General features: G+C 40.5%; 1 protein-coding gene across 1 annotated transcript in view; it reads right to left on the reverse strand.

Annotated features, from left to right (window-relative positions):
• The window catches only part of SECISBP2L (SECIS binding protein 2 like), a 33,532-nt gene extending 14,487 nt beyond the window's left edge, over positions 1-19,045 (reverse strand). Inside the window, exons 1-9 of the mRNA XM_063142810.1 lie at positions 18,827-19,045; positions 8,007-8,185; positions 5,215-5,539; positions 3,749-3,884; positions 3,368-3,591; positions 3,252-3,276; positions 2,110-2,222; positions 1,333-1,464; positions 826-909 (exon numbers count right to left, since the gene is read on the reverse strand). Coding sequence (XP_062998880.1) covers positions 826-909; positions 1,333-1,464; positions 2,110-2,222; positions 3,252-3,276; positions 3,368-3,591; positions 3,749-3,884; positions 5,215-5,539; positions 8,007-8,185; positions 18,827-18,850 — 1,242 coding nt within the window. The 5' untranslated portion in view covers positions 18,851-19,045. The remainder of the gene's footprint in view (positions 1-825; positions 910-1,332; positions 1,465-2,109; positions 2,223-3,251; positions 3,277-3,367; positions 3,592-3,748; positions 3,885-5,214; positions 5,540-8,006; positions 8,186-18,826) is intronic.
• Between the last annotated feature and the right edge of the window lie 7,821 nt (positions 19,046-26,866).

Consider the following 26,866-nt stretch of genomic DNA (forward strand, 5'->3'; position numbering starts at 1 on the left):
GAATGCACAGTTAAAACATGTTACATCATGAACCACAGCTCCTTGTAAACCTGACTTGCCATGTCTTTCTTCCCTAACTAGCTTCCCTAACTTTGTATTCATATAATGCTTTTTCTAAGTGATCCGAGTGATTCACATACGCATTAACACAGAAAGATTAACAATTCTGTAGTGAATCTACTATTTGATATGCCAAATACAGTCTTCTGCTAATAGAAGAGTCATGCGTATTTGACTGAAACAGTTAGAGCCCCCCAAAATTATTAGCACATATGATGTGATCCTGAAAGCTCGGAACTTTTTGTTTGATGGTGATATATGCTGAAAGCATGATGCTCCTGAGTACATCTCTAGGAACAGCATCTGAATATGTGTATACTTATGGCTGTGTGTACACTTTTTTTTTTTAAAAAAAACACAGGATCAGAATAATTTGTGTACATGGAGAAAAAGTAAGAGCAGTCTCCTATTTTGCATAATTGGATTCTTATGCCAGTTACATACTGAAGCTCGATACCCAGATACTGGAAGTCTTATTCAGTCATACCATTGGCTTTTGAGCCAGCATTGCGCACATACTTTCAGGCATATTCTCCCAGTCTTATGGGCTAGAAACCTGTTTTCTTATTTTAACATTAAATCCAAGGTTCTTAGGAGGTTGAATTCTGCATGCACTCCCACATAACTTTGTGCTCCCTGTGGGTTCCCAAATAGCATCATTCACTCTTACTGTTTGTCCCTAAATCAGCCAGAATATTTTAAGAAAAACAAGAATAATTTAAACCAGTTTTATTTACATTACAAATGCCTAGCAGTGTCTCTTACCACTTTGGGTGCATGTTTCAGTTGCATGTTGCCACCTTTATAATTTCCACTGTCACTATTTAACTCTGGAAATTCTTCTTCATCCTGAATAGAAAATTTGGGGAAGTTTTAAAATGCATCATCGAGAACTGAAATTCTCAGGCCCCCATCACTAGTGGAAAGCCAGGCAACACTCAACTAGCCAATGCTGGAAGCTGGCAGAAGCCAGATTTAAATGATTAAATAAAAGGATACACTGCCTAATCATGAGACGTTCATTATTAATATTACAATTAAAGTGGGGGGAATATATTGATTGCAAGATGCCAGAACACATTAAAAACAAATAGAAGGAAATTCATTGGTAGGATTTTGAAAGCTGAGTTTGTACGATTGTAAAATCATGCTTATTATGCAGCATATGTAGAATGCAGAAAGATGAATGATGAGGCAGCTATCATCAGCTCAAAATCTCAGAGACCTCATGTGTTATGGCAATTATTATAAACATGTGGAATTAAAAGTTACCTCAAAATAGAGAGGTTCAGGACTCTGCTCTGTTCTGTTTGACTGGCTGGCCATTACAGACTTCTCTGGTTTCCTCTGCAAGTTCTGTCTTCTTTCTGAAGATGTGCTATGTCCCCTACATCTAAAGGTAGGCTAGACACATGCAGGAAAGGAAAAGGAACATGTTATGGACTGACGTTTTTACAGCTGGTTTTCATCTAAGACAGGGCTGCATAAATTGCAAGATGTACAGAAACCTGGGCCTTAGCTTTTCCACACTGAAAGGACAACCTCGACAGCGAGGCAAAATGCCACCTTTGCCACCTCCACTCACTGCTAGGCTGAGCACCTGCTACCCTGTGAGGGAGAGCACCCATCTGCTCTGGGCCTGATATCATCAGCTGGACTTCCTTAAGCCTTACCTGCCACAACAGGAGGGAGAAGATGTCAGCAGATCCCAACAAGGCCTCCAGAAGGTGACGGCCCATGTCTATAAGGACCAGAACTTGCAGCTGCATTACAGCCACTTCCAAGGAGGTTGGATCAACAGGCTATGTTTTGAGACCTGGTTCTGAACAGCCCATTTGCATCACAGCTGTTCAGTATAAGAACTATGTAGCATTTAAAATTAGTGCCGGAGTTTCCCTTGGTGCCCCCCCTTCCCCCGTATGCCACATCTTTTAGACTGTAAGCCTGAGAGTAGGGACTAAGTTGTTTTTGTTTTTCTGATCTCAAAGCTGCCCTGGGAGCTTTCTGGCTGAAAAGGGGCGGGGGGGGGGAATGCTTTAGATAAAATACCTGTGAACTACTATGCTGTTCAGGTTGCCTTCCACCTCTTGAGAAAGTTGTTTTCTCTATCCATGTTTTTTTCTGAGTTGCTTGAGAACTGACACTTGCCCAACTGGCACCAGCTGAAAGAAGCACCACAGGTGTTTAAGGAAATGTTGCATGCGTGAAAGGAAAAAATGGGGTATAAAGTATAACAATTTCCAAAGGCTACATAAATAAAGGAAGCTAAATACAACGTCTAGCCCAATCTAAACACTAGGTGAAATTGCTGTTGTTTTCAGACATTCCACCTGCTCACATCATCATTGGAGAGGTAATCAAGATTGACAGTAGTCTGTTTGCAAGTTTTTGCCATCTTCAAACATGTTTAGCAATCCTGCAGTAAATAGCCACTACTCCCATGTTTGCTTTCTCTGAAATCTGACAAATTTCCTTTCTAATCAAATATGCCTTTGTTTCTCTGTTGTAAGTTACTGGCATTATATTAGCATAAGAAAAGTACAATTAGGATCCAAGCCTTATCTGCAGTCCTGATGGAATTTAAACATCAGTGCAGGCCTGGAGAATTTGTCAAACAGCAGGTCAAGATTAGAAACAGAAAAGAGAGGGGAAAAAAGGTTTAGAAGGACATAGACTGGCACTGCAGCAATGACTAAACACAGTCAGGACCATTTTTTTAAAATGCAAAAATTATATTGGTTAGAAAAGCTATTCAGGAAAATCCCAAGAGCTTAAAATTCACAAAAAAAACGGAAGAACAGTCTTCCTCGACCTGATGTGTGTAGTCCATCCTGATGTGATGGACTACAATCACCAATATCCCTAGTGAGGGAGTGATAGAAGGTGTAGTCTAAGGCACTTAGAGAGCACCACGTTGGGGGAGGCTGCAAAAGAGTTTACAGGAGATTGCCTACTGAAAATGATTAGCTGCTCCATAATCTAGAAGTATGAAAGTACACTTCATGCTTTCTTTGAACATTTACCATTTTTTAGAGTCAGATCTAATAGTTGGGACAACAACTACCACGCAACTCGAACTGAATATTTAATATCTATTCAAATTATTTACAGAAAAGTATTTATTGAGAAAGACCAAAGAGTAAAACGTCCATTCATCTGATTTTCTTGATCAATTAATGTAGGAAATTTACCTGGATGTACTGATGGTTCCATGACCTGGAAATAAAAAGAAGTTGGAGAGGTTAGCTTTAAGTTTTGCTTATTATGGGTCAGCTCCCACACTTAACATTTCCAGGGAATTACTTACATTTGTTGCAGCCGCTTCGGTACTCCTTGAGGTAACAGCTGCAGCCTGGTTGCCGTGTTTAGGGCTGCAGTAGCCACTATCGCTATCGATGTCTGCTTCGCTAGCCCCTTGCTCACTAGAGGATTCTGCAGGGTGGGATGTTCTTCGCCGCCTGCTTTTTGGTTTCCAGTGCATGGTGCTCACGCTCTCAGACAGTGACTTGCTTGCTATCTCCGAGGGGAAGTCTGCAAGGCAACGGCAGCAGGATGATTGAGAACCAGAAGTTCTTGTATCGCATTTCTTAAAAAATATTTCGAATTGCACAAGAAACTAAGAGATTTCACTTCAGCACAGTATAGGATGCAACATTAATTGGCAGACACACACAGAGTATTGCCATACCTGTTTGTTGACAAGCATCCACCAGCAATACAATTTTAGGTCTGTTCTCGGGGCCTGATGCGCTGGTCTCTTTCTGAGTAGCAACACTTTTGACTGGAGGCCTTTTGGTTTTTATGTGGGTCTGTGAAGGCTGTTGCTGTTTAAAAAGATTAGCCGAGCAAAGTAATTAGCCAATAAACCAAAGAGCTTGATTTAGGCAAGATAACCCCTCATTTGTAGCTACTTTTGCAATAGTAGATGACGGAGCATAAGGTTTGGGAACAACCTCACCTATAGGCACCGATAACCTAAGCAATGATTTCTGCATTAAAGGGACATTCACATTCCTGGTGTTCAGCTATTTTAATGCATTTTGGAACCAAAGGTTAGAATGTCTAGCTGCTGAAATTCCCTGACATGTTAGTGATACTCCTTTACTGAAGTGCAGCTGTAAGTGCACACACACACACACACAATTGAGAACCTATTGGTTGCTGTCTAAGTCATGGTTGTTAGGAACTGGAAATCATCCAGAATTCAATCAATCCTGAATGGTGGAGGACAGCAGAAATAGATAAACGGTTTTGAATACACCTCAAACCACAGTTAGGCACTCAATCCTATTAGCACAGTAGAATATTAATTTCGTTTTGAAATAAATATGCAAATAGTGCGATTAAAAAGCAGCATTTTAATTGTTTAAATAAAACAAAACCACCACACAATATATAATTTATATAATGGTATTTCTAATATCTTGTCTATATAGCTGCCTATGCCAACCCGGATTTAAAATTTAAATATCTATTAAATTACAATGTCAGAAGCATGTTTGAGAATGTGATATCTATTCAGACTTGCATGAATGTGGAATAAAAGTATTCATGATTGCATAGACATTGGGTAAACACTACAACATATTTTTATGTATCAGTGGACGTTACACAATTCTAAGCAACAGAAGTCTATTGATAATGAGGCTGCAATCCTGCCTCTAGCTGCGTATGTATAAAAATCGTGTAAGTCAATAAGACACATTTGCAATCGCAGTAGGACAGGTTACAGCCCAAGTAGGAATGGAACATTCTGTGATGCAAACATCTGGACACTTAATTCCTTGGACAGGAACACACAAACATAGTTAACAACAACAAGAAGAAATCAGAGAATGGAACAAGGTTCCAATTTAATAAATAATCAAGTGTGCGATATTCCTTTGAAAAATCAGCTCTTTGTAAATTCAGCTCCAGTTTGCCTATTGGACAATACAGAATATTTGTAAAGCTATATGGCAAATCTGGATTTTTCAGGCAGGTAACAAGAGGGCCTTAATGTTTTAGGATGCAATCCTATACATATTTAGACAGGAAAAAGTTCTACAACTCCCAGCATCCCCTAGCCAGCAAGGATGTAAACAGCCAGCCATTTACATTCAGCTAGCTATTAATCACCTGATCACCATTATCACAAGTGTTCAATAGGCTTACTTTTTGTACAACTGGTCCCCTATTGGTGCTTCTACTTCGCTGGCTACATAATGGAAAGACCTGATTTGGCTGGGTTGGACGATCCGTGCATTCTGCTGCAACAGTATTTATGGCACTGCCTGTCTGAAAGGGTGTGGAGAAAGGTGCCGGGAATGGATGATAGAAACCCATTACTTGAGCACATGGTGCTGGCATCAACTGGTAATATGTATACTCAGTAGAAACTGGTGGCTGAGCAGATATAATGGGATAAGCAAGGTATGGCCCAGCAGGGTTTGGGTTAGGTTGTTGCCATCTGATGTCATTATTATATAATGGAAGTTGTCTGGAAAAAAACACAAAAAAGTTATAGTATAATTACTGAACAATTATGTCTGCAATAGCTTGCAAAGCAGGGCCATTCATTTCCTGTAAAATCTAAATAAACTATTTTGAAAATGCTGTCCATGCAATGTTCTCCTGGATTCACGTGAGTCTACAGGAGCCTACCGCAACCTGGTACGCTCCAGATATTTTGGACTACAATTTCCACCATTCCTGATTGCTTGGTGGGAGTTGAGGTCTCAAGCTTCAGGTTGAGAAAGGCTGCTCTATAGCTCTAAAAATACAGAAAAAATGGTGCTAATCTGCACAAGTACTCCTTGGAGAATTATGGAACACACAGACCTCCCCCTCCCCCAAGACATTACCTCCTATCTGCTATGGGACTGAATCAGCCTTGGTCACCCTGATGGATGACCTTAATCGAGAGAGGGACAGGAGGAATGCAACCCTGTTAATCCTGCTCGATCTCTCATCGGCTTTTGATACCATCGACCATGGTATCCTCCTGGATCGACTCTGTGGGATGGGCATCAGAGGCACTGTGTTATAGTGGTTCCGATCCTACCTACGGGGTCGTTTTCAGAGAGTAGCATTGGGTGACCACTCCTCGGCCCCTTGGCAATTGAGCTATGGAGTGCCGCAGGGCACCATCTTGTCCCCAATGTTATTTAACATCTATTTGAAGCCGTTGGGAGCGGTCATTAGGGGATTTGAAGCTAAATGCCATCAATACGCTGATGACATGCAGCTCTATCTCCCTGTGACAATTGAATCAGGTGAGGCTGTGCAGGTCCTGTACCAGTGCCTAGACTCAGTAATGGGATGGATGAGGGCCAATAAACTGAGACTGAATCCTGGCAAGACGGAAGCCCTGTGGGTGAGTGGTTCCCGAGTCCGGGAGACAGGCTCATTGCCTGTTCTGGATGGGGTCGCACTGCCTCTGAAAGATCAGGTTTGTAGTCTTAGACCCATCTCTGTCGCTGGAGGGTCAAGTGGCCGCTGCGGCTCAGAGTGCCTTTTACCAGCTTCGGCTGGTTTCCAACTATGGCCTCTCCTGGACAGGGATAGCTTCGCCACGGTGGTACAGGCATTGGTAACCTCAAGATTGGATTACTACAACGCGATCTATGTGGGACTGCCCTTGAAGCTGCTCCGGAAGCTGGAGCTAGTGCAGAATGCTGCCGCTCGGCTGTTGTCTGGAGCTGCCCCTTTCCAGCATGTAACTCCTCTGCTGAGGGAACTGTTTGTTGTTTATTCGTTCAGTCGTTTCTGACTACCGGGCCAGGTTTAAGGTTCTTGTACTTGTGTACAAAGCCCTAAACAACTTGGGACCAGGATACCTGAGAGAGAGCCTTCTCCCCTACCAACCTGCCCCGTCACCGAGGTCATCCAGGAACCTGCTCCTGGTGGTTCCACATCCATCCATCCTCCAATTGGAGTCCACCAGGGGAAGAGCCTTCAGCGTGGTGGCTCCCCTCCTGTGGAATTCCCTGCCTCTGGAGGTCAGGCAGGCACCAACTTTGTACTCTTTTTGGTGCCTCATGAAAACATCATTATTCCAGGAAGCCTCTCCTTAATGTCCAGCCATGAGTCACTGTATTTGCTTCTTTTAAAATCTGTTTTAAGTGTTTTATTCTGTTTTTATTTTCATTTTATCTTGTACACCGCTCCAAAATTTTCAATGGTGAGTGGTATATAAATATTGTAAGTAAATAAATAAATAAAATATCCTCCTACCTGCCTATCTTAATATGTCTTCTCTCTCTCTCTCTCTCTCTCTCTCTCTCTCTGTGTGTGTGTGTGTGTGTGTGTATAGGATAGGCAGATGGGAGGTAACAAATGTTATAACAAGCCTTATGTTCCCCCAGCCCAACTTTTGTAAGTAAAAAACAAAGGACACATAACCCAAAGGGCAACCTGGAATATATGATGTTCAAGAGGTCTCATCATAGTATTTTTGTCAGTGAAAATGAAGGCAGTTCCCCACTTTTCATTCTTTTCACAGCTCCCTAGGATACTATACAAAACTGGAAGGGTCTCCTTTTGGAAGGGTCATGATGCAACCGAGAAGCAGCTGATTTCTACTAGCTGATATAGGAGTTGAGGGATGGCCTGAAATATGTTTCTGGAGCCCACCATCTTTTATTAAAAAGGAGGCATACAAAATTAATACATATAATGATCACTAAATGGCAAAACAACAGCAAACAAACAGGAGAGAACAGAAGCAGAGAGCTCCATCCATAACCATATTATTTAACTGCCATGCAACCTGATCCTATTGAAGTTCACTCAGAAATAAGTCCCAGTGTGTTAGCACAGTTTACTCCCAAGAAAGAGTAAAGTAGTATTTTAGGGAACATAGAAAATTCAACTCCCCGCCCCATTTAAAAAAACAACAATCATACAGAGGCATTTCTAGGTCAAATTTAAATGTATGTCTTTATTCGTGGAATGTATTTGATTACCTATTGGATTGGTTTTCCTGTACAAATGGGTAGCAAGTAATCAGGTAGCTGGGAATAGGTGCTGGTTCCACGCCATTAACACTTCCGCTGTCGTTTGGTAGCGCCATGGGCATCATAAGCGAATCTGGACTCTTCTTCTGAGGAATGAATGGTTCTACTTCAGCAGACAGTTTCACATTCTTAAAGGAAAAAAGAAACACCACCACAACATGGTAAGGAACATATAACACTTTATGGATTGTCAGTGCTTAAGTATATCATAGCTTAATTAAAATTTACTGGATATTACATTGACGCAACGGAAGTATTCAGGCAAAATTAACTGCTGTACATAGGAACTGCAGTCTCTATTGTGACCTTTATCATAATGTGATTATGATCTTGAGATTGAGCAACAGCCATTAAGCGGCATTCACTTTAATTTTGACAGTGTCCTAGGTGCTTACATTCATTATTAGTGCTTTGTTTTTTTACTCAACCAGATTATAAGCCATCTTGGCCTACTTAGCAGCAGAGATAATACTTCAAACACATTTGCAAGCATGTATCTTACATTTTGAGAGAGCTTACTTCAAACAACTGAACAAGCCAAATTGAATTTTATATATTTGATGAATGGCTTATGTGTTGACACACTCAACTAATCAGATTGTCTTCTGCCCTTCCTCTCTGTCATCAGCAGTACTAGAAGATGCAGGTGAAGCTTTTCTTGGCAGAGAGATAAAATGACAAGAAAAGCTTCCACCTTATTTTTTTGGTTGCTGCTGGAAGGTACAGAAGCCCACTGGGTTACAAATACGGCCAAGGAGTTGGTTAGGTGTAACGTTGTCCAAAATGCTGGAGGATGGTTGAGCCAGGAAGTCTTTTATTTGTGCAACAGTACAAATGAAGAACATGACTTAAGTTGGAAGTAGGGATGTACGAAAATTTAGTTTCTGCTCGTAAAACGTGCGAGAATGCCTTGTTCACAACCCTGAAAATGAGTGTAAGCAGGAGAACTAGTCGGCCAAAAATGTTCTCAAATTCTTGAACATGTGCTCATGTCAGAGGAGGAGTGAGCTGATGTGTGGGGAATCTTTGCAACCTCAAAAATCACTTGTTCACCCATCCCAAATTTGAAGTATTCATTAGGGCCTAATTATTGAGTTAGTGACACATAAACGAACAAAAACAATAATTTTATTGTTTTTAGCAGGATGATTTTTCTGGGTGATGCTACAACCCACATCCACATCACTACACACTCTTCTTCTTATCTAACCTAGTATTAAAAATAAATAATTATCTTTGTGAACAGGTTACACATTATCTTCATGTTGTGGCCTCCATAGTAGCTTTCCCCAACTGACCTGGAAAAAAATATATCTTAAATGTATATGGTTAGGATGAAGCTCAGAGTTATGTATCATACCAGAGAAACATTGCCAGCCTGCTGTATACTCACGAAATTCACTCTAGCCATGTGTGCGAATATGCATATTACCTAAAGCAATGGGGTGGCAACCACGTCACTCAAGGTAGCATATAACAGCAAGCTGGGATTCAGTCCTCTGAAGAACTTGCAATATGCCATTAAAAAAGGAATAAGTTCAGATAGAGAAATGTTTTGTGCTACGGTTTTATCTGTGGCAAGAATTAACAAATACTATTTAGAGCTATTACACAGCTTTTTACACTGTAAGTCTGCCTTCCCTAACCTGGTCTACTCCAGATATCCTGGGCTTCATCTCCCATCAGCCCCAGCAAGCATGACCAATAGTCAGTAATACTAGAACTTCCTAGTCCAAGCCATCTGGAAGGCACCAAGTTGGGGAAGACTGCTATAGGTACTCAGTTTGAAACAAGGTGGGTTAATTTAAATTACCAAGGCAACAAAAACCAGTTTAAAACATTGATTTAAATCCAGCTTTTATTTTGTCTTAATTCTAATCTTTGTACTGCACTCGCAGAGCCTTGGCTGAAGGGCAGAATACAAATGCTTCGAATAAATATTTACTATTTTGAAATGAATTTCCCGAGCAAGCTTGCATTCTAACAAGTTGCTCTAGCAATTACAACATACTTTTTGCCTTATGCATAATGCTATCTAAACATTTTACAACAGAAAGCCATTGTTTATAGACATACAAAAATAAAACACTCAATTTTGCTCTAATAGGCTAGACCACTGGTACTGCATTCCAACGACTTCCAAGTGACTTAAGCAAATCGAAGATGAGGAATCCATAATAATCTTTCATAGTTTGATATTAAAGAGGCCACTGATGTAAGAGCATTATATGATAGAGCTATAGACACTGTTGCAGCTGTACCATTTACTACAAACAAGAGGCCGCATATGTTGATCGTAGTGTCCCAGTACGTTCAGATTGGGAGAGATGCTCCATCACGTATTGTGCTCCCAAGCCATGTAAACCTATATAGGTCAAAACCAGCACCTTGAATTGGGCTCAGAAACATATAGGCTGCAAATGCAAACAGTACAGAATTGGTCCTATACGGTCAGACCTTCTGGCCCCACTTATTATCTGGCTGCTGCATTTCGCACAAGCTGCAGCTTCTGAACAGTCTTCAAGGGAAAGCCCTAAGTAGAGTGCATTGCAGTAATCTAACGTGGAAGTTACCAGAGAATGGATTACTTTAACTAGATTATCCCTATCCAGATAGGGGCGTAGCTGGACCACCAGCCAAAGCTGGTAGAAGGCATACTGTGTTACTGAGGCCACCTGAGCCTCAAGTGACAGGGATGGTTACAGGAGAGCCCTGAAGCTACGAACCCTATCCAGAACAGATTGAGGACCCTTCATCTGGTCAGAAGAACCACCCACTAACAGCATCTCAGTTTTATCTAGATTGATCTTCAGTATAATAGCTCTCATCCAGCCAAGCACCAATTTAGTACATCCATGACCTCACCTGATGAAGATGAAAAAGAGAAGTAGAGCTGTATGTCATCAGCGTACTGATCACAATGCACTCCAAAACTCCAGATGACCCTACTCAGCAATATGCTAACCAACAAAAATTCTACCCAAAATAAAAAGGGAAGAACATATTTGGCTGCAGGTAAATAGAACCTTTATAAACAGCAGTTAATCTAAAACTGAAGACAAAGCTTCCAAACTACTCACAGCAACACCAGAGAAGACCAGAGGGGAGGAGTGTTTATTGTGGATCATTCCCATTACGATCAACTTTAGTTTATCATTACATGTGAATACAGCCTATAGTGTTCTTATTCAGGTTTAGTTTGAATTGAATTTTGCTTTTGATTTTAACACCTGCACATTAAACCACTTCATAAGTAATAGCTTTGTCTGTAGACACCTCTTTGAGAGAGTTTAAGTTACAGAGGTCTAGTATTCTACATAGTCTAAAACACCATGTAGAATACTATATGACAACATATATTAATAATAAAAAGTACTAACATATTCTATTGTGTGAAATATTTCCATTCAAACTACAGGATTTTAAGACTTACATGCTTCATTTTAATTGTATAGAATGTATGTGATAGCTCATTATATATGTTTCCCTCCAACAATTACAATTCTTTCAACATGCTGTGCATAAAGGCACCTTTGTTTTCTATATAAAAGCTACTGTATTCTTTAGCAGCTGCAGAGACAGAAGATGACACTAGCAGGAACAGACTGGTAAACTTATAGTTACAGCACTGTGTTTAATCTTTAAACTACAATATACAAAAAAACTTGTAATGGACATTCATTATTAGCCATTAAAACAGAACCCATGCTGTCCCTCCAGCAGATCAGTGCTTCTGGCTGAAGGCGCCTTGTGTAATTAACACAAGGCATCTAGATGCATAGATATTACATTTCAATACAGAATGAAGATGGGCTTTACACTGTCTAACTGCTGGAAAAAGAAACACCCTAGTTGTAAGAGTGGCTGTTTTATCTTTAGGCAACTTGTAAAATATTTGACACTTTTTAAATTGAGAACCTTCTACCAGCAAGTAGACAAGAAACCACACTTCACCTATTTTAAGAGTAAACACAAAAGCAGCTGCGGCTATAGTTAGAGAACTCTAAGCAATGCAGTCTTAACATATGGCAAATATTCTTAAGATATGGCAAATACGTTATCTAGCCAGCTGCACTGGTTACTGGTGTGTTTCTGAGCTCAATTCAAAGTGCAGTTTTTGACCTTTAAAGCAGTGGTTCTCAACCTTCCTAATGCCGCGACCCTTTAATACAGTTCCTCATGTTGTGGTGACCCCCAACCATAAAATTATTTTCGTTCTTCTCTACACGATCCATTGTCATGGGATGGTTTGCTAATGAAAATAATACATAACAATAGCTTTAATAATACAAAAGATGGTACATGACATAGTTCAGTCAATACAGTTTCCTAAGACCATCGGAAATATGTGTTTTCCGATGGTCTTAGGCGACCCCTGTGAAAGGGTCATTCGACCCTCAAAGGGGTCCCGACCCACAGGTTGAGAACCGCTGCTTTAAAGCCTTAAACAGTGTGGGACCAAGCTACTTGAAAGAACACCTTCATCCATATCAGCCTGCCTGCACTTTAAAAGAAGAGAGGCCCTTCTCATTTCTCCACCAGTGAGAGCAATTAGGTGGGTGATCACACGTGAGAGGGCCTTCTCTGCAGTGGCTCTACAGCTTTGGAACAAATTGCCTTTGGAGGTCCACCATGCTCCATTCATTGCAGACTTTTCAGAAGGCCTTGAAAACATTATTTTACTGTGGGCTTCTCTTGATATGACTGCTGCTGTTGTTGTTATTGCTGGTTTTATTGTTGTCTTTTATTGCTATTTTATTGTGTTTGTTTTATATTTCAACTTTTTATGTATTTTATTGCTGTAAGCCACATTGGGAGGGCTTGTGCCCTGAAAGGCGGCCAAGAAATGTTTTAAACAAAACAAAAAAATAAAAATAAAAATAAAAATAGAACGTTCCATGCAATCTTGGATGAAATTCTGTCTTATTCTGTGACTCATGTGGTCAGTGGAATGGGGTGGAAAATGGCTTTTCATACAATTAGTAACATAATGAACCAACACAATTCAAGTTACGTTAGGCAACTGAATACAATATTAGTCAAACGTGTTTTCAGGTGACTACCCTAGGAAGCACATATTTATGCAAACAGCAATTGAAGTTGGCTAAAATTAGCATGCTAATGCTTTTCTGTACTTTCATTTTTCCCCCTTAGGCTGCAATGCAAAATATACTTACTAGGGAGTCTCACACTCAATGGAACTTAATTCTGAGTAAACATGCATAGGATTATGCTATTAAAACCTAAATAATATAAGGGTGCAATTCTATGCATGGTGGCTAGGGAATGCTGGGAATTGTCGGACTTTTGTCTATCTAAACATGTATAGGATTGCACCCTAAAGGGAAGTATATGCCGTTAAACAGTAACGTCTTCATTTTATTATAGGAATGTTTCTAAATATAATATCTAAGTAACACTGAATTTGTTTAAATTTTGTTTTAATTTTTGTGAACCGCCCAGAGAGCTTCGGCTATTGGGCGGTATAAAAATGTAATAAATAAATAAATAAATAAATAAATAAATGTGACACTTAAACCACACCGAGTGCCTTTATTGATTCCACACACACACCTATTAAAATATTTCAGTTTAATTTAATTTGGCTAATAGGAAAAACTCTTCAGATGTTTATATAACATGTAAAATTATGAAGTTTTGTTAACTAAAAGTTATTTAAATAAACATGCTACATCAGACTCCAGCAATTCATGGCAATAGTAACCTTTCATATTCAAAGTCTTCTGCAAAACTCACATCACTATTTTTTAATATAGCTCAAGTACTGATTCAGATTAACAAGTATTACATCATTTATCTAGCTTTTTGGGGGAATCCAAAACATTTGATTATCTGGAATTTAGGAAAGTGAAATTTCTATTTCTACGGGCTATGCAGAAAGTCTGCATATCAAGACAGGAAAAAGGGGTATTCCAAGGCATTCTTTCCTTCCTATGTTTCTTTTCAATAAGCTTCCTTGGGGATATCTACAAATTGCCATTCAATTGAACCAGAAGGATAAAGGCTCTTACAATCAATTCAATATTTCCAATAGTATATATTTGGTAGGTAGAGATACAAGCAATTGAACTAATGCTTAGGGTTACATAGCTGCTTACATGATTACAAATTATTTTCTACATCCTGTTTTGAGAAGCTGCTGAGAATAGACCAGATAAATTAGCTTGGGCACTTGGTAATTTTACATTCCCATTCATTTCAATAGGGGTAAATCAGAGTGTTTGTAGCTTAGCAAATGTAATGTGGGTGTTTTTTTAAAAAATATAAAAACAACATAGAAAAACTGACCATATAAAAGTTGAGGAATATATGGAGTATGAAGTGGTTCAGTTGGATCAACTTTTTACAAGTGTTTCAAACTGCTGCTGGATTCCACAGTAACCCACTGGCTTAAACATCATATCATAGTTAACTGGGAGGAAGTGCCACTGAATACCATGGGCCTTACATTTGCATAAGCATGCATTGGATTGGATTGTAAGCTTACAATCCTATGCACAATTACTTAGGAGTAAATCCCCCTGAACTATGGAGATCTAGTTCAGCAAAACATTAAACAAACTTATTTCATTTCCTCCTTACAATCACATCACTATTGGGAGTTTAATATATGTAAAGTTATAATCTATAACACAAATTCCATTAACAGAGTCCAACTCCACCTTGCTATTATCACCACCTGAGTTTGTTTTAAAGCTTAAAAAATACTTGTTAGATTTCAGCTGCATTATAAAAGAACACTATGCAACATGGATTTATACCTGCTTGATTTCGTAATGTCAATGGCTACTCTATATTAGAACAGATATGCTACCCAGGGTACTAATGTTCTCAATAAGAGATTAGGAGCTGTGGAAATTAGACCTTAGGTCAATATACTTTTAAACTACCTAGTTAGTAAATGGTTTGAAATATGGAACCACTAGTTTATTTACATGAACATCTAGTTCATATACAGAACAGGCTGTTTTGAAATGAGAAAGGATAAGCTGCATTTTGCAACCTCCTGATTTTACCATGCTACCATTCATCTAGTCCATCACTCTCTTTACACATTGGCCAACCAGCCGTTGGCCAGGGACCAACAAAGCTGGACATGGTGCAACAGCACCCTCCCACCCATGTTCCCCAGCAACTGGTGCACACAGGCTTACTGTCTCGAATAACCGAGATAGCACACAACCATCAGGGCTAGTAGCCATTGATAGCCTTTGTCTCCTGTCAACAGGTTTGAGGTATTTTATAATAAAAAAATCGATATTCTCTTCAATAAAAAAAATTTCTAGGGATCGTCTGCCATCTATATTTCATCACCTGCTAGAACTTCTTGCTCTTAGGTTTAAGAAAAATTAAATTGCAAAAAGTAGGAGATGCTTACGCTTACTAACCATTGTGCTAGAAACAATAACGTTTCTGTAGGGTTGCAGAAAATTATCTAATACAGTTCTTTAGGAATACTCTTCCAAAGGAATGTTGGCAGCTCCCTTGCCTGTTCATTTTCTGCTACCGACTAAAGGCCACTTTTTCTTCTGAGATTTGTGACCGTTTTGTTTTCATACTTTTTAGTTATTTTTTATGTATGCTGCCTGGAATACTAAAATGGAAAGGCAAAACAAATGTTTTATAAACAAACTAGATGAAAGTTGACACAGTTACGTTCTGCAGTGACTTACCTTCTATTATTTTAACTGATTACTGAGAAATTGAGAAATCAAAACATCATATATCTAATCATTTATTGTAAGGATGCTTTGCTAAAGTTTATAATGGGACTGTTTAGAGCCATCTTAAACGGAAGGTTTTTTTTAGAAGGACTAAGAACATTCTCTTAATTTATAATAAATAACAGACATGGTGTAGAGCTGCACTTCTGAACGATTTAAAGGAAATAACTTTCCACACATATGGGCATACAAGATGGGCACTCAATTTTTTTCTGATATGCACATTGATATGCTAGCCACCACACAGAGTTATTCATGTGTAAACCAGGGTTGACTGGTTTCTTGTGTGAATGAGTGTTGCGAGAGGATGGTTTTGCTGTTTTGACAGTTTAGTTTTAAGGTAGAGAGGGTTTGGCGAAGCATCATCTTAGTTTAAGGGAGAATTTAGGATATTATTTATAACAAACATGCATGTTCAGTAACTATTGTTTTCAATGGGGATAACAACTCTGTTTTCCCCCAGTATGCTTGGGGCTGCAGCCCTAGTCATGTTTTCTTACTTTTTAGTTTCATTTAAGACCACAATATTTTTTTCCTACCTTCAGTCTCTGCTATTCCTTGCATCAGCAATTCACAATTACCCCAACTGCCTTTTCATCTCTACATCTACTCCAACTGATTGACCCTAGCTAGGAACTGGGAGAAAGGTGGGAAGAGAATAAAGGCCAGGAGAGAGCAACAGTAAGATAGATGGTTAGGCTAGCTGGGCACTTTGCTCGCTAACATGAGAAGGCCGTTACTGGATGAACATTGGGAAGTGGTGGTAGAACATAACATGCAAGGTTTTAGCTAGGACAATGTGCAGAGGAGCCTAGGCCCACACTGAATGTCTGCTCCAGTCAGCAGGAGGCCTCTTGTGCATCCATGGGCCTCAACAGATGCTTGACCATGTTGACAGCTGATACCAGGCCTGCCTAAGATCCTCTTAAATCAAGATACCAGGGGCTGAATCTCGGACCTTCCACATATATTCTACAACCAAGCAATGGCTGCTTCTTGAGATTTATGCTGAACTACAGGCATTTCATAGGAACAGGCACACTTTGCAAAACACACAAAAACTCAAACAGTAGCTTTCATTTAAACAAGATAACCAATTTTAGACTGATTTATAACCTGAAGAACACTTTATGTGAAACAGAGATATGCATGCGCCTTTTGCCAGTACATGCAGCCTCTTTGTGGCACATCTTGATGACCCATGATCTCTGTAATGCACCATACTTTCCCATTTCTGCCACAACAGGAAACAATGGTTATTAGCTTCAGAACAACTCAGGACTATAAACCACAGTCTGAAGCTGATTTAAGATCCTAGTTTGTTCTATAGGTAAGAACTGCAGTTTCCTAGTTCAGGCACAGCAGATAAGAACATAAGATAACTTTGGTTAGAGACTGCCTAACTTATTGTGGTGCAACATGAAGGGAAGAGTTACCCAGTTGAATTTTAAGATGCCTTTTTAATGGTGTGCTGCTTTTAATGATGCACTGGTTTTAAACGTTAGAATTAGTTGGTGTTTTTATTTGTGTTGTACCCTGCCTCGATCCATAGGGAGAGGCAGGTAACAAATATATTATTAATATTAATAATATTATTATTAAGAGGCTGCATGTGATGACAAAGGCTTGCTCATACCTCAGCTTAGTAAGTCATCCAAATGCAGCAGGTGTTTTGTTTCACTAATAATTGCTTTTGTTTGTTTGTTTCAAGCAAAAAGCAGCCTTTTGGAGGCAGCAACTTTGAGGGGAGCAGGAAGGGATATTTAACCGTTTTCTTGCCAACTCTTTTTCTACGAAAGATTGCTTCATTAGCAGCTCCCCTGCAGAAAATTCAAGTTGCATGTTTATCCTCATCATAAACACACATTCGGAAACACGCAGAGGAAAATTAGCTGGGTGGAGGGGGGTACTATTTTGAGAGATAAGAACTACCAAACAGGGAAAAGGTTAAGTAGCAAGCCCCCTACTACTCCTCTGCTCGAAGAAGTACACACACCCCACTTCAATCCCATCCTTCTAAACTCGTACGTTTTCCCCTGTTTGTGCTGGAGCCTCCAGCCAAGTTCTTCTGCTGTATTTGCCAGACTAATTGTTTCTAGCCCAAGGGCAAGACGCCGATCATTTGTTCAAATCATCATTGCCTTCCTTCTCCAGCAAGTTTGTAAACTTTACAGCTGATACAGCGTAGAAGAGAAGCTCCCATTACAAAACTCACGAGGTGGCCTTAGGCAATCCACTATTCTCTCATCCGCCCACCCCAATCCTTTGCGATATGGAAACGAGGCTGACCTGTCGTGCGTGAAAAGTATTACAAACACTCGAAATATGCTTTACGTTGTTGCTGTTAATAACCAATTGGATACTACCCACCCTAGACACCTCAACAGGAAAGAACTTACTCCTCATCCCCAACCTACAACAATGCATAAAAGTACTTTTAACACCGCTTGTCCACTTCCAGCCCTTACTACTCTCGTTTCTGCCTCATTTACCTTCCACTCCGTAGAATTCTGATTGTAAGCTCCTTGAGGGCTTAGCAAAGCAGTCCACACGTTGCAAGCGTTGTATAACTAAAAACAACAACTAAACCCCACCCAGAGCCGCAATAAATCCTTTTAAATCCTTCCTTGCTCTGGCAGCTCACCTAATTCCCTTCAGCCTGAACCTCTCGCCCTTCCACCCCGTCCGAGTCTGGGGCTCAGCCCCCCACGGGCTCTGCTGCTTGCCACCACACCCTCTCTCTTTCTCTCTCTCTCTCCTGACAGGAAGCGTCTCTTCAGAGCCACCAATTTCACCCCCCATAAGCGGCAACTGCCCGGTTGCTGCGCTGGGCTTCCCCCTTTCTTCCACTTGGGACGCCCCTTCACTCGCCCCACTAACCCCTAGGCGCGACTTCCCAAACAGACCTCCTCCCAGGCGGGGGAAGCCCCCTCGTCGCCTAGCAACCCTTCGGCCTCCGGGACAGGAGCCCGGCGGCGGGGGGAGCGCGCGTACAGGGCTCCTAAGACCCCCCCCCTTCCCTACCTGGCCACCGACGGCTTTGTCCATGGCTCCAGCAGCCAGAGCAGACCGGGCCGGGGGACGCGGCGTTACTCCTAGTAGGCGTAGAAGGGGCCGCAGGCCGCTTCCCCCATAGCTCCCTCTTCCCCCGTTGACAGGCTTCCGCTCACACCCAGCGCAGCGGCGTCGACTCCGCGGCAGCTGACGAGGCTCCAGAACAAGACCCGGCTACGCCACTAGCGTCGGGCTAGAGATGGTGGAGGTGGAGGGGGCGGGAGCGGCCCAGGACGGATCATCTGCGACGGAAGCCGGCAGGAGCCATAGCGCGCGTAAAGCGTTGGTTAAAACGCCGTCCGCCCAGCGGAGCTTCCCGCCCACCTTCTCCGTCGTTGCTTAGCAACGCTGGGCCTGCAAGGCTCGTTCAGAGCCAAGCGGCGGGTTTCGAGTGGGGCCCATCAGCTTCGACGGGTTACCCCTCAGCTTTATAGGATACAACTCTGTACACACCTCCTTAGGAGTAAGGCCCGGTAGGACGTACTTCCGAGGAGACACGCAAAGGGATTGCATTTTTTGAACGCGTTTACATTATAGGGCGGTTCTAAAGCGAGCTTTCTTTGAAGGGGGTTCGAGGCTGCAATCCTGCACACACTTATTTGGGAACAAGTCGCATTGCACTCAGTGGGTCTTCCTCCCAAGTAAGTGAGCACGGGGTGGGATCTCAATGGGACTTACCCCCAAGTAATTGTGTACAGAGTGGGGGCTCAATGGGAGTTACTCCCAAATATTTATTTATTTTATTGCATTTATATCCCGCCCCACAGCCGAAGCTCTCTGGGCGGTTTACAACAATTTAAAATGGTAAACATTAAAAGTATACAAAATTTAAAAACCATCAAAAGCATAAAAAACAGTATAAAAACAACAGTATCCATTTAAAATCAACAATAAATGTGTACAGGATGGGAACTCAATGGGACTTAGTAAGTCTGTACAGGATTGCAGCTTTGGTCCCACTGAACGCAATTCAAGGAAAGCTTGTTTTAGGACCTATCGATAATGTAAACTCAATGGGACTTACTTTTGAGGAGACATTCATAGGATTGCACTATTTGCTTAGGTTTTCAGCCTTGCTGGACTAGATGGACCCTTGTTCTGATCCAGCATATTATTTATTTATTTATTTATTGCATTTATATACCGCCCCATAGCCGAAGCTCTCTGGGCGGTTTACAAAAGTTAAAAACACTAAACAAAAACAAATATACAAAGTTTAAAAACATAAAAAGCATCAAAACAACAGTATTCTTATAAAAACAGCTATTCTGGGGGTCTGTTTTTGGTCTCACCCGTTTGTCTTCTGGGCAAAGAGTGTTTTGTAAAAGCATAGCTTTTCTTATGTTCTAGGGCTGCAACCTTTACAAGCACAATCCTAAATGTGCATTTAGGGTTGCAGCCTTAGTTGAACAAATCAATTAGAGCAGACCTTATTTTAATTGTGAATTATTTTGATTTACATGTATTTTATTAGATTTATATCTCAGTGTTGCTGCTCAACTTGGTTTACATGGCTCCTTGCCCCTTTTTATCCTCACAACAACCCTGTGTGGTAGTTTAGGCTCAGAAAAGTTAGTTTCCTGAATAAGAGGTTTGAATTCGGATCTTTCCAGCCTTAGTCCAACCCGAGAATGCTTTTTCTGGGATGTTGGCTGCTGTGACACAGGTACGTTTTACTAATTTGGGGGTGAGTGTTTTGATTGTATTTATATACAGACAGACACACAGAGCATGTATGTAGGTATATATATTTTTTTAATTTTTTTTTTGTAATTTTATGGCAGAGGGTTGTGAGATTGTTCTGCAGGTTCCCCAATAAATATGTTTTTAAGAAGAAATATAATTGTATTATTCCCATGTAAATTTACACAATCAATTAATCCCAACTCATACAATGAATTTACTAAGATTTCTTTAATCAAGTGACTGTCTTAGTTTTCATGTTTTCTACTTTTATATCCAATTTTAATTTTGGTAACCCCACAGAACATCTGGAATTGAAGCCAAAGATCCAACACATTTCTGTAGAAGCAAGTTGTAAATACTGGTATGTATATTTATTCAAATGCAGAAGTTTCTGTAGAAGCACACACATGGACAATATATATCTAAAAATTTTTTTTTTAAAACAATCAGTCAAAGACAGTCCAAAAATTAATTAAAACTCATTATGTGCTGCCAAATAATTGGGAGAAGAGGGCAGTTTTTACCTGGTACTGAAAAGATAACAGTATTGGAGCTAGGTGGGCCTCTTCGTGGAGATCATTCTATAATTGGGGGGGGGGTGTCACCACTGAGAAGGCCTTCTCTCTTCTTGCTGCCCTACAAGCCTCCCTTGAGCATTATAATAATAAACAGCATTTTTAGTTTTTCACAGTGGAAATGACAAAATGCGTTTCCACACAATAATTTTCCATGATCTTTTTTTTTAAAAAGCATACCAGCTATTGCTTTTGTCAATTTATAGAAACCTCCCTGCCACTAAACACAAACAAATGTATTAAAATTGGAGGCAACTCATTAAAGTTTTCAAAGATAAGGTGGACAAATCCCATAATTCTGAGCAGAAGCAACTTTTGTCACAGTGGTTTTGTTGTTTGCTGACTGACCCAGGGCCAAGAATAGCCTATGGTTAGAGAATCCCCTCTCTTTTCATGTTGTATTGAGACCTGTGTTGGTATGGCTTGACCTGGATCACTTATTTAAAATCCTCCTCAGAAATGGCCCTGCAGTTACATGTGATCAGGCTTTAAACTGAGAAAGCAAGGCTAGAATTTACATAACAAACTGATGGCCCACCAACTAGTAGCATGTTTAGCAAAGTGATTAAAAAAAAAAAACTTCGTAGGAAATGGAGGACAATTATGAAGTGAGTCACCTCCTGTTGATCACCTCTCAGGTTACATTTATGATCCTATGTAGATAATGCTGACTTAAACCATGAGGATGTGCTTGTTGACCTAGTTTACCAACCAATTATGGATCTACCCACCATTTTTTTAAAAAAACCTTTTATAAGAAATCTAGTTATACTGCTACCCTTTGCAAGTACCCTCAACAATGTGTTGTGGTTATTTGTAAATAAGCAGCTATTTGTAAAAGAGGAATCAAGTTTAAAGAAGAAAGCACCCAGTCAAATGCTATCTGTTAAAGCCAGGACTTGAACTCCTCACTGCCCACATGAAGGATGCTCATAAGGAAATTACAGCCTGAATCTGGACTGCACCATCTAAGGCATGGTCAGTTGTGTCAACATCAACAATGCTAACCACTTGTTTGCTGTTACGTGCAGCAATGGGGATGCAACCTGCTACTGCATCTGAGAATCTGTGAGCATGGGCTGAAGTTGATACAGTGATTACGTGATACTGTTTGCTGTACCATTGTAGAAAGGTTTTGTGTGTATGTGTGTGTGATGGAAACACAAGTCTGGAACCCTCTCTTGCGGCAAAAGTGCAAGGGGAGCATGGCAGGCAGTGGAACAGTTAAACAAGCGTCCTCCCACTTGCCAGTTCTCTGCAAATCCCTTCCTCCCAGAACTTCTTTGTAGAGGAGAAGCAGCCATTGAGGTTTCAAGACATGGAATAGCAGTGGAATGTGTAGCTCCACCCTGAGCAATCTTGAAATTTTTCAGGTAGAATGAAGAAGCTAAAATATAACCTTGAGTTTACATGCAAAACCAGAAATGCCAGTTGGCCAGAAAGTCACTTCGGGCACAGTCCTAATCACAATCCCTATTTTTATCAAATAGTTTTTGAGAATAGAAAACTTATTTATCCAATATATCTTTCATCCCTAAAATAGGCCCATACAGCAGCGTATATTTATAAAACAGAACAGCATCAACCAGTTCAAAGATAAGCTAGTACAGTCACATACTTACGTGACCCAACAAATTAGGCTGTTTATCCAATCCGTTTTGGGAATCAAGCTGTTAGTTTCTATATACATCTAACAAAGATGTATATGCAATCAATCAAAGATGTATAGGTGATCAATCTGGCGGCGAGATTGATCACAAGCACCAAAAGATCTGAACATATAACCCCAATTCTGGCCCTCCTGCACTAGCTGCCTCTAGGTTTCTGAACTGGTTTTGACCTATAAAGTCTTAACATGCCTCGAGACTGCAATCCCTGATGGAGCACCTCTCCCGGTATGCACATGCTAGACTTGTCATTTGAGGCCCTTCTCCAAGCACCTCCTCCAAGGGAAGGTTGGAGGATGGCAACAAGGGAAAAGGCCTCCTTGGTAGTGGCCCCTCTGATTATTGAACACTCCACTCAGTGAGGCCAGCCTGATGCTAACATTCTCATATTTTCACACATTTTTCACTAAGGTGATTCTTTTATAGTAGTCATTTCATGGTGGCTATTGACATGCATGCCAGTCTTGTGAATGGTTGTAACATTTGTTCAAACGATGAGCCAACCATGGCTTCAAAACGTTTTGAAAAATCAAGGGTACCGTCCAGCTTCGGCTATTGGGCGGTATAAAAATGCAATAAATAAATATATAAAACTGCACATATGCTGAGCCATTCACAAGGTCGGACTGTACATCGAGCCAGCAAAAAATCACCGAATTGAAAAGGACTTATTCATACAGCACTTTATCTCAGTCATCCTTTCAACGACCTTTTACATAGGTCAGTCTTACAGGAGCATACAGCCCAGTAGAGCCCCCATTGTCAAACCCTAAAGCCTCCTAAGATCTGCTGATACTCTTCCTTGCTGTTGCTGCCTGTTTACATTTCCTCTCTGAATAAGCAAGCAAGTAGCGAAGGTCGGGAAGAATGAGCAGGAAATTCTGAACATTTTCTCCTCTTATTCTGGGTGGTGGTGTGGATTGGCCAGAGGATGGGACAAGTGAATGGCCAGTGGAAAAGAGGAGGTGGGCCCAGTCTGGGGGTGGTAGGTGGGCACTGAGAGCATCTTGTCTAAAAGCCCCTCAAAACCTAGAACAGCTGTGTACTTGTTGATGTGTAAAAAAAACCCTTTGCTAATGTGAAGTTAGAGAGTTAAAATAGTCGTACTGGAAGAAGTGTTCATTGAGGTGTTCCCCCCCCCCCCCCCCATCTGTGATCTTTTCTTCACGGGAATTTATTTTCATTCTGAAGGACTTTTTGTTTCAACTTTTATTTATATAATTAGGATTGAGAAATCCAGTGGATGAATAAATACATTTCCTGGTATAGCTGACTATGTAGGCGTCATGTTCTTTAATTAGTGTTTCAGTGTACTAATTAGTGCTTTCAATACATATGTATGTATGTTAGTAATATGTATAATAGAGATGATCTTAACTTAGCAAGACAACACTTGAAATGACCTGGCTTGGTTTGAATATAAGTTCAAACTTAATAATTGAAAAAGCTAGCATTTTTTCCTACTAAGCAAAATAAGTTAATGATCAGAAGCCCACAAAAAAGATCCTGTTGCCAGTTTGGGATCTTTTTATTTATCTTCTACTGTTTTAATTTCATTAGGTATGCTTAACCAGATAGTCTCATCCAAGACTAAATAGATGCAATAATACCTCTCAATCCTCCCAAAATGCAGGACACGGAATAATGGGCTCAAGTTACAGGAAGCCAGATTCCGGCTGGACATCAGGAAAAACCTCCTGACTCTTAGAGCAGTATGACAATGGAACCAATTCCCTAGGGAGGTTGTGGGCTCTCCCACACTAGAAGCAGCTGGGCAACCATCTGTCAGGTATGCTTTTAATGTGGATTCCTGCACTGAGCAGGGGGTTAGATTTACTGGCCTTATAGGCCCCTTCCAACTCTACTATTCTATGATTCATTTCAGTACTATTAAGTCTACATCTGCATTCATTTGTAAATGTACCAGGAAGAAAATTGATGTGACAATCAGGGAAGGCTACAGAGTAGAGGTAGAAGGATCATGAAGTATGCAGGAGATTAAGAAGAGAAAAGAAAGGAGGAGTTAGGTGTGTTTAACATACTGAAGACAATATTATGGTGGGTAATGACAGTTGTCTTTTATATAATAGGGTGAGAAAGAAGGAAAGTAATTCACATATCCACTGTGTTTAAGCACTTAGCCATGTCTTTTAAATACTTATCCGTGTGTTTTACATTTACACAAATATAGATTTCTGTCAGGCTGTTACCCTCTGCCTACTTACGTCAGGCTGTTACCCTCTGCCTACTTACGTAGGAATAAGCTGCACTGAGCACACTAGGAGTTCCTTTCAAGTAACCTTGTATAGTTGGGACAGAAATGCAAGAACATTTTCTTTCAGTTCAGCAGAAGAACAAACCATTTGAGATTGCAGTCCTAAGTGCACATGTGGGAGCAAGTCCCATTGAACTGCATGCATAGAATTTGATTTAGTCTATAAGGAAGCCCCTGACTGCTTCCTTGAAGATCTTCAGAGTAGATTGAACAAATATTTGTCACACTGGTCCATTTTGTTACGCTTCAAAACTCTGAGAAACCTGTTTAACCAGAGCCCATAGCAGAGTGAGGGGAAGTGTCATGTATACCACAGGCTACAATGGCTCTATCATACTAACATTTCTGAAAAACAATAATCTGCAAACTGGATGTGACAGCTTAAACTGGCTGCAAACAGATAACCAAATAGTGAGCTCCATTACACAAGTGTTTTACTGCATGCTTGTTGCTGGGCATTCGCGGATTTTTGCAGGTCCCTCTCATGATGTCATCTGCCTCCCGCCCCTTCTAGCCTTCTTAGCGGCACAAAAAACCACCCCTGTAAGTCCGACTTATTTTTAAAGACGGAAGTTGCCGCTATCTCCTGCTGTGTGCGGGAGAAGCAGTGCCATCAAAACGGCTCATTAAATGGGCCACTTGCATGTTTACTTCTTCTTTCAAAAGAGGAAGTAATGAGGGACAAACGCATGGACAGAGAAGCGACGGTAAGCAAACACAATTTCCCCCTGTATGATGACACTCAGTGTCATCCGTTGCACATTGATTATGCTCCATTGTGAACCAGAGATCTTTGTCTGATCATGGTCTTGAGTCCTGTGTAGGTTCCAGAGTAATATCAGTGATAAATTGAACTGCAACAGACATGACCTCTAGGTGGTTGTTATCTTTTTTTAAGAAACAGGAGAGGGCACAGTTGTTCCTTCCACTTCCTACCGCTTTACTCCATTTTCCATATATGTGAGACTTAAACCAACATTGAACTTCTTGGCCATTATTTATGTTAGTGTCTGCTAATTGTTAATATAGAAGATAAAACAGAGAAGAGGCATTTGTAATGCAAATTAACAGTCTGGCCAATATAGTTTTACATTCATGTTGAAAACTATTGAAGCAAATGAAACACTTTAAGGCTTGTATGAAAAAGTCCATAGTTATACAGACCAACCCTACATATGTTTACTCAGAAGTCAGTCCATCTGAATTCAACAGTACTTACTTCCTAACAGGATTGCAGCCTTAGAGAAGCCATATTTTCTGTTATGGCAGTAGGCTGAATGAGAGAATTAGAATCCCTTCTAACAGCTATGATGCTACAGTAATGTTAATGTTTTCACACCTCTATTGTTTCCCTATCTGATGAAGGGGCGTCTCCACATCTTTCTAGTTATATATAGATAAAATTAAGAGCATTTAAAACCCTGCAATTTAAGAGGAGGATTTCATGAGTCACTGATAAATGCAGGAGATAACCAGTGTTAAGGTTTCATAACTTTTCAAAGTACACAGCTGGATACCTCTGTAACCCACCCACCTGTCCTTTGTAAATTATCCTTGCTTTGCCATATTTGTGTATGTTCTACTTCTGTTAAGAAACAACTTATTTAAAACCCGGCCACTGCTCTTCTCAGAAATGTGGGAGAACCCATCTGCTCAGACAGAGAATCCAGTGGGAAATGCCCACTAGGAACAAGACCTGAAACAACTGCTTTCTTTGTAATGTTCATCAGGGATTTTAGTTTGGCATGAAGTCCAGCTTGTTAGGAATCCTACCCCAAATAGCGCTGACTGTCAAGATATAGCCTGT

The sequence above is a fragment of the Elgaria multicarinata genome, chromosome 16 (genome assembly GCF_023053635.1).
Source record: "Elgaria multicarinata webbii isolate HBS135686 ecotype San Diego chromosome 16, rElgMul1.1.pri, whole genome shotgun sequence".
NCBI lineage: Eukaryota > Metazoa > Chordata > Lepidosauria > Squamata > Anguidae > Elgaria > Elgaria multicarinata.